General features: G+C 38.7%; 1 protein-coding gene across 5 annotated transcripts in view; it reads left to right on the forward strand.

Moving 5' to 3' along the window:
• The window catches only part of LOC140728980 (uncharacterized), a 66603-nt gene extending 53433 nt beyond the window's left edge, over window positions 1–13170 (forward strand). For all 5 annotated transcript variants that reach the window (XM_073048170.1, XM_073048165.1, XM_073048166.1 and 2 more), the window contains 4 exons: window positions 1599–1721; window positions 1992–2375; window positions 3901–4774; window positions 10585–13170. In XM_073048170.1, the coding sequence (XP_072904271.1) occupies window positions 1599–1721; window positions 1992–2375; window positions 3901–4774; window positions 10585–10851 (1648 nt within the window). In that variant the 3' untranslated portion in view covers window positions 10852–13170. The remainder of the gene's footprint in view (window positions 1–1598; window positions 1722–1991; window positions 2376–3900; window positions 4775–10584) is intronic.
• The last annotated feature ends 543 nt before the right edge of the window (window positions 13171–13713 follow it).

Below are 13713 nucleotides of genomic sequence, written 5' to 3' on the forward strand. Positions count from 1 at the left end.
GATTCCAGGAATGAAAGGGTTATATGACAAGTGTTTGATGGCTCTGGGCCTATACTCACTGAAATTTTAGAATGAGAGGAATCTCATTGAAATGTATTGAATTTATTGAAAAGCCAAGATAGAGTGGATACGGAGAGGATGTTTCCGATGTTGGTGGAGTCTAAGACCAGAGGGCACAGCCTCAGAATAGTGGGATGTCCATTTTGAATGGAGATGTGGAATTTTTTTAGCCAGAAGGTGGTGAATCTGTGGAATTCATTGCCATGGGCTGGACATCAGGTGTATTTGAGGCAGAGGTTGATAGTTTCTTGATTTGTTGGTGTGTGAAAGGTTACAGGGAGAAGGCAAATGTATGGGGTTGAGAAGGAAAATGAATCAACCATGCTGAAATGCTGGAGCAGACTCTGAATGGCCTAATTCTGATTGTATCTCTTATGATCATGCAAGCATGATTGAAGTTAATGTTTGCATATTTCCAACTGAGTTCTTGGGTTACTATTGTAATATATCTTTAAAAAAAATCAGATTAATTTTCAATTCACTAAATGTTACTTATATTTATTTACATGTCTATAAGCTCCTCTATATTTTGCCTTCAGTTAAGCTATGAGGGTTTAAACTTCAGACATTGTAGATTAATTCAAGTTCTCCTTAAATATTTCACCTATTTTGTCCACATCTGCAATAGTTTGGATGTTTCCCTTATCAAAAATAAAACATATCCCATAGTGTAGAATTTCATCATGATGACATCAGACTAATGCTGTGATCGATGTACCAGTAGCTTGTTGCAATGATGAATTGGAAAGGTGCATGAATTTCCTTGCAGTTTTTTAATTTTATAAATCCCTATCCAAAGTTAATCTCACTTGATGATCGGAGTATGCTTCAATACCAATTCTTTGTGTGAAGTTATGACACAACTATGATGCATACCTATTAAGGCATAAGCAGCCACATTCATTCTATACAAAATTCAACCATTGATTAAAATTCTACAATATCAGATATTGAATTTATTATTTCAATAGTTTATTTAATGATACTTTCAATTAAAATCTATGTTGATTTTTTTTCTAAAGACTTAGTAAATAACATTTTTATACCTTTAAGTCTCAGCAAGCTTGGACAAAAGAATTTTGACCAAATTGTACCATATTTATTATTGCACTGCAAAGGGGTTCATTCATTCCAGCTCTTGGCAAATAAACCTAATCAGTTCCATTCCTCTTCAGTTTTTCTGTGTAACTTATTCTCTCTTATATGACCTATCAATTCCCCTTTGATTCTCTTGCCACTTTTACATTAAGGGATAATTCACAATGGCCAATTAACATAGCAGGACGTATATTGGAAGTGGTGGAAATGCACACAGACACAGGGAAACTTGTAATTCCACACAGACAGCATCCATTGTTACGATGAAACACAGACCTCTGGAGCTGTGAAGCAGTAGCATTAACTTCAGTCGAGTTGGGAAAATGTATCAAACAAAAGTGGCATTAATTGAAAGTAATTTGACGTTAGTATATTTGGAATGATGTATGCATTAATCCTGTTTAACTTAACATTTTACTGTGATTTGTCCTCAATAACAGGGAAAAGAAGCCAGAAGGAAATAATAAAGGGAAGGAAGAAAACAAGGATGGAGATGTGGAAAATGAGAAAAAGAAAGAAAAGAATTCCAGCACTCCACCAAGAAGATCTCGAAGTTCAAGCAGGTGTGAAATATAATAATTTGTTTTATTTCATTGTATTAACATACATTTTTGTTAGATCTACCATAAATCTCATGGACTATTTTAAAATAGGATTTATATACACCTCCATTCATGTAATTTGCATGGTCATGATCTCTCTTTATATTTCAGGCCACTTTTTGGAGTAGATAGTTTTGAAATTAGATAAAATAAAAATAAATAAAATGTACACCAAAAGTTGGGGCTGCTCAAAGTACAAGATTATTTAAAGTATTACAATTACGCTTACAGAGAAAAATATAGGAAGAAAAGCAGAAGTTTATCAAGAAAAAGATCCAAGACGCCTAAAAGAAGGTCTAAGACACCAAAAAGAAAGTCCAGGTCACCACGCAGACGGTCCCGATCGCCACGTAGGCGGTCCCGGTCACCACGCAGGCGGTCCAGGTCGCCAAGGAGAAGGTCGCGGTCGCCGAGGAGGAGATCCCGGTCACCGAGGAGGAGGTCACGGTCACCAAGAAGGAGGTCCAGGTCGCCGAGGAGAAGGTCCAGGTCGCCGAGGAGGAGATCCAGATCACCGAGGAGAAGATCCAGGTCACCGAGGAGGAGGTCCAGGTCACCAAAAAGAAGGCAGAGGACACCAAAAAGAAGGCTTTCCAAATCTCCTTCTCCAAGAAGGTGATGATTTAAATCGCTAAGTATAATAACATGGGCAAGAGCAATTTATTATAAATCTTTTTAATATTATGTTGAACCATCTAAGCAGACCTATGCCATCACTGCTATCTAATCCAGAATTTTCCTATGGTCCAACATTTTAACACATTCAATTGGACAGCCATAACTTGCTTTCCATTTCGTCTTCAAATATCTCCCCAATATTTCTTGTGTTCTTTTACCTTGTCTTCTTTCTTCTATAAATGAAATTCTTTGCATCACTTAACTACATTAAAGTCTGTCTACATTTGGACACCTTTGTGCTGTGATTAAGAGGATACCTGGAGATTTGCAGCGGTAAACTCTCATGGCCTTTTAGTAATACTGAATTCAGCCTATCTCAGCAGGAATGAAGTAATGCAGTGAGAAATCTCAGGCTATTGCTGGGGTTACCAGAAAGTTCACTGAATAGGTATCTCAAGGAACATTTTTCTTGAAGTCATTGCAATAATATGTTACATTTATTTTGTTAGTGATACTGTTGCTATTTACAGACCTAGATCCATCTGTTTCTAATCTTGTACCATTACCAATCCCATTTATCTTGCATAATATTTTCTCTCTTTGTCACTCACGCTCCGTATCTCTATCTCCCTGTAGTCCCCCCGCCTCTTTGTCCCCCCAGTTCCTTCTCACCGCCCCTTCCCCTACCTGTCACCGTCCACCCCCCTGTCCCACCCCCCACCGCTGCTCCCCTCGTCTCTCTGCCTGTCTGTGTTTCCTTCTCTCTCCCCCTCCTCATCACCATCCTCCCTCTCCAACGCTCCCACTCATGCACTGCCACAGGCATTCTGTGCTTACAAACTAGGTAACTCTCCAGGGCCTCTTTGCACCCCCTGTAGCAGAGTTAGAGTGCTGAACAGCATACACATCCTTCAGCCCAATTCATCTGTGACAACTAAGTTACTTAAATAAGCTAGTCACATTTTCCTTGTGTTTGTCCCATATCCCTCTAAACCTTGCTATCTGAGCCTGTCCAAAAGTCCTTTAAATGTTCTCGTACGTGCTCCAATTACTTTCCCTGGCAACTCATTCCATATATGCCTTCTCCCTGAAGAAGTTGCATCTCAGGCCCCTTTTAAATCTTTACCCTCTCATTTTAAAGACAAGTTTTTAAAAAAGAGAATGAATATTCTCTTGAATGTCAGCGGCAACAGATATTTCAGTAAATCTACATCCCCTGCCCTTTGTCTGTGAGAGACCTATGATGCATCTTTTCCAACATCCTGGCTTCTCTTCAGAAGAACATAAAGTTTTTCTTCTGAAAATTCATTTTTCATACCGTGCAGAATTTTCGTGAGTCTGCCAATCAAGGTCATCATAAATCTGAATATTTGCTCATACAAGTGTTTTTGTTGTGCATCTCCTGCAGCAGTTAAATTTGTTCTACTGATGGCACCTAAAGTGTAACTTTTTTTAATTTCAGATATCTTCAATTCATAGCATTTTATTTCTCTAATATTTAAAATACATGCTTCTTTTTTAGGAATAGGAAAGAGAAAAGAAGAGACAAAGACAGAGAACAGAGCAAAGATGGAGCTGAGAACAGAGAAAATTCAAATAGTCAAAACATAGACAAAAGTAAACGCGATCATTCCACCTCAAAGAAGAAAAAAGACAAGGAGAGGGAGAAGGACAAAGACAAGGAGAGGGAGAAGGACAAAGACAAGGAGAGGGAGAAGGACAAAGACAAGGAGAGGGAGAAGGACAAAGACAAGGAGAGGGAGAAGGACAAAGACAAGGAGAGGGAGAAGGACAAAGACAAGGAGAGGGAGAAGGACAAAGACAAGGAGAGGGAGAAGGACAAAGACAAGGAGAGGGAGAAGGACAAAGACAAGGAGAGGGAGAAGGGGAAAGACAAGGAGAGGGAAAAGGACAAAGACAAGGAAAAGGTGAAAGGCAAGGAGAAAGACAAGATGAAGGAAGACAAAGATCAGGGGAAAGATACACTAAAGGAGGAGAAAGATGAGGGAAAAGATGCACTTAAGGAAGAGAAAGGCATGGAGAAAGATGAAGCATTGGCAGAGAAAGATGAGAATGATGAGATAGAGAAAAGTAAGGAGAGGGAGGATAAGGCAAAGGAGGAGAAAGAAGAGCAGAAAAATGAGGTGAATGATAATGAAGATAAAGACAAAGCAAAGGAGGATGAGAAGAAAGATAAGTCAAAGGAAGAGAAGAATGAGGACAAAGACAAGGCAAAGGAAGCAAAGAATGAGAAGGAGAAAGACGAGAAAGACAAAGCAAAGGAAGAGGACAAGGAGATGGAGAAAGATAAAACAGAGGAGAAGGATATGGAGGAGAAAGAACAAAAGGATGAAGAACAAGACTGCAAAATCAAGCTGATTACAAGTGATATCAAGGTGAAGTTTAATGAACTTGGCAACTTAGTGTATAGAGTTTATGTTTGGGTTCGTAGCAAACAATTCATTGTATTATTCCACAATTTAATTTCAAATAAAACTTTGAACTAAGGAGAGGGTACTTTTGGTAGACGTGAGGAGTGGTCGATGGTTACACACGTACGCACACTGTGAACTTCAACTTATTCGTGATCACCTTGTGTAACAGGGCTAGCAGGTTTCACAATGTTTACTTTGTCTTGGTATTGCACTGTATCTATATGCTGTCATAAATAATGAAGATACAAAATAACAGCCTTTAAAAAGAATTCACAAGTCATATGGGGTCAAAGCAGATGTACAGTGCTGTGCAAAAGTTTTCGAAACATATACAGCTCGGGTGCCTAAGATTTCTGTACAGTACTGTCGTAATCTTGTGTATTGCACTGTACCGCTGCTGCAGAAAAAAAGCTTGGCAGATGAGTGATGATCAACCTGATTTTGATATGGGTCTCTTTTTTTCTGGGTGTGGGAAGGGGCGAGAGGGGAATCATGGTTGGAATAGGGAGAAGAGAGAGAGTAGGAAACACCAGAGAGACATTTTGTAATGATCAATAAATCTGTTCAAAAACAGATGATCTTGCCAGATGTCTCAATGCTGGGTGTGTAGCTGGCACTCCTCTGACAGCTCACCCACGCACACCCTCCTGAGGGGTTCTATCCTCGCCATTCTCACATTTGCAAACTTGCTCTCTGATCTACAAACCCCTTTTCCAGAAAAGTTGGGATATTTTCCAAAATGCAATAAAAACAAAAATCTGTGATATGTTAATTCATGTGAACCTTTATTTAACTGACAAAAGTACAAAGAAAAGATTTTCAATAGTTTTACTGACCAACTTAATTGTATTTTGTAAATATACACAAATTTAGAATTTGATGGCTGCAACACACTCAACAAAAGTTGGGACAGAGTTAAAATAAGATTGAAAAGTGCACAGAATATTCAAGTAACACCGGTTTGGAAGACTCCACATTAAGCAGGCTAATTGGTAGCAGGTGAGGCATCAGGACTGGGTGTAAAAGTAGCGTCCATCAAAGGTTCAGTCTTTGCAAGCAAGGATGGGTCGTGGCTCACTCCTTTGTGCCAAAATTCATGAGAGAATTGTTAGTTCAAAAGGAACATTTGTCAACGCAAGATTGCAGAGAATTTAGGTCTTTCAACATCTACAGTACATAATATTGTGAAAAGATTCAGAGAATTCAGAGACCTCTCAGTGCGTAAAGGGCAAGGTCAGAAACCACTGTTGAATGCACGTGATCTTCGAGCCCTCAGGCGGCACTGCCTAAGAAACCGTCATGCTACTGTGACAATTATAGCCACCTGGGCTCGGGAGTATTTCAGAAAACGATTGTCACTTAACACAGTCCGTTGCTGCATCCAGAAGGCAACTTGAAACTGTATTGCACAAGGAGGAAGCCATACATCAACTCTATGCAGAAACGCCGGCGAATTCTCTGGGCCCGAGCTCATCTCAGATGGACTGAAAGACTGTGGAACCATGTGCTGTGGTCAGATGAGTCCATATTTCAGCTAGTTTTCGGGAAAAACGGGTGTCGAGTTCTCAGTGCCAAAGATGAAAACGACCATCCTGATTGTTATCAACGAAAGGTGCAAAAGCCAGCATCTGTGATGATATGGGGGTGCATCAGTGCCCACGGCATGGGTGAGTTGCATGTATGTGAAGGTACCATTGACTCTGAGGTGTATATTAGGATTTTAGAGAGACATATGTTGCCATCAAGGCGACGTCTCTTCCCGGGACATCCATGCTTATTTCAGCAGGACAATGCCAGACCACATTCTGCACGGGCTACAACAGCGTGGCTTTGTAGACACAGAGTGCGTGTGCTTGACTGGCCTGCTGCCAGTCCAGATCTATCTCCTATTGAAAATGTATGGCGCATCATGAAGAAGAGAATCAGACAACGGAGACCACGGACTGTTAAGCAGCTGAAGTCTTATATCAAGCAAGAATGGACAAAATTTCCAATTGCAAATCTACTACAATTAGTATTCTCAGTTCCAAAACGATTAAAAAGTGTTATTAAAAGGAAAGGTGATGTAACACAATGGTAAACATGCCTCTGTCCCAACTCTTGTTGAGTGTGTTGCAGCCATCAAATTCTAAATTTGTATATATTTACAAAATATAATTAAGTTGGTCAGTAAAACTATTGAAAATCTTTTCTTTGTACTTTTGTCAGTTAAATAAAGGTTCACATGAATTAACATCACAGATTTTCGTTTTTATTGCATTTTGGAAAATATCCCAACTTTTCTGGAAATGGGGTGTGTATGCTGACAAATACATTACTGTGCAAAAGTCTAAGGCACTCTAGCTAAATATATGTGCCTAAGACTTTTGCACAGTACTGTAAATAGAAAAATTGTTTTTGTTTTATTCACTAACATTCAAGAAAAAAAATCAAGACATTAACAAATAAATGTGCTTCCCTTTCATAGTGCAAAAATCTGAGGCACCCTAGATTATTTCTATATCTATTCAGATTTAGATGTTTATTTTTTGTTTTCTGCATTAGTGTGTCAAAAGGAAAGAGCAATTTTTAGATTTTCAAAAAAATCAAATGTTACTGAGGATTTAGAAACATAGAAAACCTACAGCTCAATAACAGGCCCTTTAGCCCACAAGCTGTGCCGAACATGTCCTTACCTGAGAAATTACCTAGAGTTACCCATAGCCCTCTATTTTTCTGTTTCCATATACCAGTACAGGAGGCTCTTAAAAGACCATATCGTATCTGCTTCCACCACAGTTGCCGGCAGCCCATTCCACGCACTCACCACTCTCTGCATTTAAAAAAAACTTACCCCTGACATCTCCTCTGTACCTACTTCCAAACACCTTAAAACTGTGACCTCTCGTGCTAGCCATTTCAGCCCTGGAAAAAAGCCTCTGACTATCCACACGATCAATGCCTCTCATCATTTTATACACCTCTATCAGGTCACCTCTCATCCTCCGTTGCTCCAAAGAGAAAAGGCTGAGTTCACTCAACCTATTCTCATAAGGTAAACTCCACAATCCAGGCAATATTCTTGTATATCTCCTCTGCACTCTTTCTATGGTTTCCACATCCTTCCTGTAGTGAGGCAATCAGAACTGAGCACAGTACTCCAAGTGGGGTCTGACCAGGGTCCTATATAGCTGGAACATTACCTCTTGGCTCCTAAACTCAATCCCATGACTGATGAAGGCGAATGCACCATATGCCTTCTTAACCACAGAGTCAACTTGCGCAGCAGCTTTGAGTGTCCTATGGACTCGGAGCCCAAGATCCCTCTGATCCTCCACACTGTCAAGTCTTACCATTAATACTATATTCTGCCATCATACTTGACCTACCAAAATGAACCACCTCACTCTTATCTGGGTTAAACTCCATCTGCCACTTCTCAGCCCATTTTTGCATCCCTGACAATGTCCCACTGATTCCTCTGATAGCCATCCACAACACCTCCAACCTTTGTGTCATCAGCAAATTTATTAACCCATCCCTCCACTTCTTTATCCAGGTCATTTATAATAATCACTAAGAGTAGGGGTCCCAGAACAGATCCCTGAGGCATACAACTGATGACTGACCTCCATGCAGAATATGACCCATCCACAACCACTTTGCCTTCTGTGGACAAGCCACTTCTGGATCCACAAAGCAATTTCCCCTTGGTTGCCATGCCTCCTTACTTTCTCAGTAAGCCTTACATGGAATACCTTGTCAAATGCCTTGCTGAAATCCATATACAGTACATCTGCCATATACAGTACATCTGCTGCTCTACCTTCATCAATATGTTCAGTCACATCCTCAAAAAATTCAGTCAGGCTCGTCAGGCACGAACTGCCTTTCACAAAGCCATGCTGACTAGTCTTAATCATATTATGCCTGTCCAAATGTTCATAAATCCTGCCTCTCAAGATCTTCTCCATCAACTTACCAATGACTGTAGTAAGACTCACTGGTCTATAATTTCTTGGGCTATCTCAACTCCCTTTCTTAAATACTGGAACAACATCTGCAACCCTCCAATCCTTCGGAACATCTCCTGTCCCCATTGCTGATGCAAAGATCTTCACCAGAGGCTAAGCAAGCTCCTCTCTTGCCTCCCACAGTAGCCTGGGGTACATCTCATCCCGTCCCGGTGACTTATCCAACTTGATGCTTTCCAAAACCTCCCGCACATCCTCTTTCTTAATATGTACATGCTCATGCTTTTCAGTCTGCTGTAAGTCAACCCTACAATCGCCAAGATCCTTTTCCAGAGTGAATACTGCAGCAAAGTGCTCATTCAGTACCTCTGCTATCTCCTCCGGTTCAATACACATTTTTCCATTGTTGCACTTGATTGGTCCTATTCTCTCACGTCTTATTCTCTTGCTCTTCACATACTTGTAGAATGCCTTGGGCGTTTTCCTTAATCCTGTCTGTCAAGACCTTCTCATGGCCCCTTCTCACTCTCTTAATTTCTTTCTTAAGTTCCTCCTTCCTGCTAGCCTTATAATCTTCTAGCTCTCTATCATTACCTAGCTTTTTGAATCTTTTGTAAGCTCTTCTTTTCTTCTTGACCAGATTTATAGCAGCCTTTGTACACCACGGTTCCTGTACCCTACCATCCTTTCCTTGTCTCATTGGAACCTGCCTATGGAGAACTCTGGCAAATATCTCCTGAACATTTGCTACATTCTGTCCGTACATTTGCCTAAGAATATCTTTTTCCAATTTATGCTTCCAAGTTCCTGCCTGATAGCTTCATATTTCCCCTTATTCCAATTAAGCACTTGTAACCTGTCTGTTCCTATCCTTCTCCAATGCTGTTGTAAAGGAGATAGAATTGTGATCACTATCTCCAAAATGCTCTCCCACTGAGAGATCTGACACCTGACCAGGTTAATTTCCCAATACCAGATCAAGTACAGCCTCTCCTCTTGTAGGCTTATCTACATATTGTGTCAAGAAACCTTCTTGAACACACCTAACAAACTCCACCCCATCTAACCCCCTCACTCTAGGGACATGCCAATCGATATTTGGGAAATTAAAATCTCCCGCCACGACAACCCTGTTGTTATTACCTTTCCAGAATCTGTCTCCCTATCTGCTTCTCGATGTCCCTGTTACTATTGGGTGGTCTATAAAAAAAAGCACCCAGTAGAGTTATTGACCCCTTCCTGTTCCTAACTTCTATCCACAGAGACTCCGTAGACAATCCCTCCATGTCTTCCTGCTTTTCTACAGCTGTGACACTATCTCTGATCAACAGTGCCTTGCTCCCACCTCTTTTGCCTCCCTCCCTGTCCATTCTGAAACATCTAAAGCCTGGCACTCGAAGTAACCATTCCTGCCCCTGAGCCATCCAAGTCTCTGTAATGGCCACAATTTTTTTGTATTTCTTTAAAAGAAGCAACATATTAAGTAATAGCAACACATACAAAATGCTGGAGGACCTCAGCAGGCCAGGCAGCATCTATGGAAAAGAATGCAGTCGACATTTTGGGCCAGTAATTTTGTAGGAAGAGGCTTATGGGGAGAAGTATCTATGGAGCTGACTAGTTTTATGGCACACGTAAATGATGAAGTATTCAGTTCAGTAAGGATAGCGGATTGTGTTGAGTGTGTCTTATTTATCCTGTGACTAGTCCTTTTCCTTAAAATGAGTTGTCTCTTTAAGTCTAATGTTATTGTAATAATGTACTCAAACTTATTTTGATTTTTTTTGTGGTTTCTTATGGGTTATTCATATTTTACAGGCGGGAGAAGATTTTGTTAATGAAGATGGCTTTAATAGTGACAAAAGCAAAGAAATTACAGGACCCAAGAATAATGTCTTAGTTAACGTTCAAGAAAATGGTAATCACAGCCTGATTCAGTCAAACACGGAAGAAACACAAAAGTCTGAGAATATTCTATTAGTTAAGGTTGAAGAGGAAAACAGGGGGAAAACAGACACACTGTCTATGGACTTAAATGATACGCAGAACAAGTCTGCTTCTGTGAGTGAAGAAGATTGTCTTTAACAACTTGGTCTTTCTGGAATGGTTGCATATCTGTTTGGCATCTATGATGTGTCCAGGTACTTATTCAGTCTTCAGAAATTTAGTACAAAAGGAAACTTTTTAAAAAATTATGCCTTGTCAGTTCATGAACTTGCAAGCATAGAACGGATGGATCTGTAAGTAGTGTCGCTCAGATTAAAAATGATGAAGTAGTATCTTTGTCATGAAGGAACTGTAAATATATGTATTACTTTTTTAAGCTTACATTATACCCATATTTGCCTTCACAAAATTTTGTTAAATCTGTAAGATGTACTTATATTATTTTGCTAGTATTGTTAATGAGCAGAGGGAATAGTATCATACTCCCACTAATTATTTTATGAACAATTTCATCATCTGGAATTTTTTCACTCCTTGGAGCTTAGATTTGGCAGTTTGCTAAGTATCAAGAGATGAAATGATACACAGGACAGAATAAGGGACATGTTGACCGCATGTTAAATAAAATTGACAATTCCAATCTCAGCATTTTTCTATATGTACTTTTAAATTTGGAGAAAATATTAAACGAAGCTTTGTAGGAAAATGCATTCAAGATAGCGTAAGTTTAACATGATAGGCAATGATGTTATGTGGAACCAGTGCTAGTATGTCCAGTTTAGTTTTCTGATTATTATTGTTAGATCAGTATACTGGCTCTGAATTGGGATTGAAGAGAATAGTACTAATTTATTTGCAGTTTATGGAATTCATGAATTAACGTTGAGTGTTTCAACAAATTACTTTTGTTACTGAATGCTATAAACTGGGGTCACTTTCCATGAGTTTTACCTCTTCTTACTAGTACATCGCTGATTCTTGATAAACGCTAATGAGTTCACAACCTTAGCAAAACTGGACATGTGAAGGTTAGTAGATAGAGCACTAGCAATGGCATAAATGTTAGCTAAGCATTAATATCTAAATTACCCAAACTGTTGCAAAATTATGCCAGTCAGGAAGTTTCCATGATCGGCGAGCAGATTTAGATTTGATTTGGGATTGACAAGTGCATTGGCATGAAAAGGAATTAGCAACTAGGCACTCTGATTTTAAATACCCTTTTAGGCCCTTACATGTATTTTGGAAGTGCAAATTTTAATCGAGGTTTGGTTGTACTGCTTACGATAGAGTCAAATTCTTAATAGCCATTGAACTTTGTTCTTTAATGAGATGCTAACTTCAGAAAACAGAAGTAAACTGAACAAGGAATCCAGAGGCATAAAATATTCTATCATTTATTTCTACTGTATTTCATAGTGCAGAATGCTGGAATACTTTAGCATAGAATAATATAGTATATCGTACTGTATTATTCATTTTATCCCTTTATTTCTAAGAAACCGCCACAGTATATGGCAAAAAGGAATTACCTCAGCTCTTGATTTTTATGGGCTAAAATACTGTAACATAATGGTGAATATTTATAAGTAGATAATGGAACACTTTTCCAACATTATTGTTCATTTCTATTTTATTATTTTCTATGCCAATGATTGTTTTGACCTAACTAATAGAAAAAAAGTTAAGCTATATTAATTTCTCTTCTTCGTGACCCAGTTAAAATCAAGCAGATGTTTTTTTAAAAGGTCATAGTTTGTCTGCTTATTCTAAAGTCTAAACTATTGTTGAATGTTTTGGAGAAAGCACCCTTCTTTGTGAAGACATAAACCATCTTTCATTTCCATATGCTGTACCAGGATATACTATGCTGTAATATGATACAGAGTTTATCATAGCTCCAAATTTAATTTTGTTAAAATTAGCATCTATTTATTGTGTCCACATGTTCATTTCATCAATTTTACAAAATAACAATTCATTATTTTGTAGTTCACTGAAGTAATAACTCATAGCAAAAGTTTCAGATTTCTTAAAATAGAGGTTCACATTTAAAAAAATAAGCTTCAGGCCTGTACTGCTTACATTTTGGAAGATGCTATGTGTTACAGTGCAGTATATATAAAATGTTTACTGACATTTTGTAATATTTAGCATTTGTAAGACAGTGAAAGTCTGCAAAGATTCTCTTTGTATGTTGTGTTCAACTGTGAAGTGCAATTTTCTATTAAAATTTATTATACAGAAAGAACCACTCATAATACAAAACTTGTAAATTGATCCCTGCTGATTGCAATCTGTTTCACAAATGTGACTGGAGTCATCTTTGTAGCACTAAGAGATTGTTATGTGATACCCATTTACAAATAATCACATATTAATAATGTGATTATTTGTTACAACTGTTCCTTTTTAATTGTTCAAGAATTAATAAACATAGTTAAACTGTTAATATAAGACGATTATTTCATCGTTTGTGTCTTGATGACTTCACGGCAGAGTCCTTGTATCTTAATTGTATTGATTAAGAAAATATCTTGCCAGCAGGAAGGGAACTTTGGCAAAAAAGCAAGCATTTCTTTCATATGAATTGTCAGTTATTGAATTTGTATTTGGTCAACTATGAACATTCTTGCCTTATTGTTTGTCTGACCATCATACTATAAATGAGTAAGCAAATTCGCTGAACAGAAAGTAAAGAAAGTTTAAGGTAAGTGTGAAATAAAGGAGAAATGGACTTGGGATGTGGTGCCTGAAAGAATTCTCAATGGACTTACAAATACAAACAAGATTACAGAATCTGGAACAAGTATAGGAACATTGGAAGCAGCATCTTGACCCCCGAATTGTAATAGGGTGGGGGGGGGGGGGGGTTAAGGGAGGAAGAGAGAGAAAACGAAGGAAGGTAAACACAGTAAAATGCTGAGATGAAGTAAGTGCTCAAAAGGCGTGCTGATGAGAAGAGAAAATCTGAGCCACTATTACAGACAGGTGATACAC

This window comes from Hemitrygon akajei, chromosome 6 (assembly GCF_048418815.1).
Source record: "Hemitrygon akajei chromosome 6, sHemAka1.3, whole genome shotgun sequence".
NCBI classification, from domain to species: domain Eukaryota; kingdom Metazoa; phylum Chordata; class Chondrichthyes; order Myliobatiformes; family Dasyatidae; genus Hemitrygon; species Hemitrygon akajei.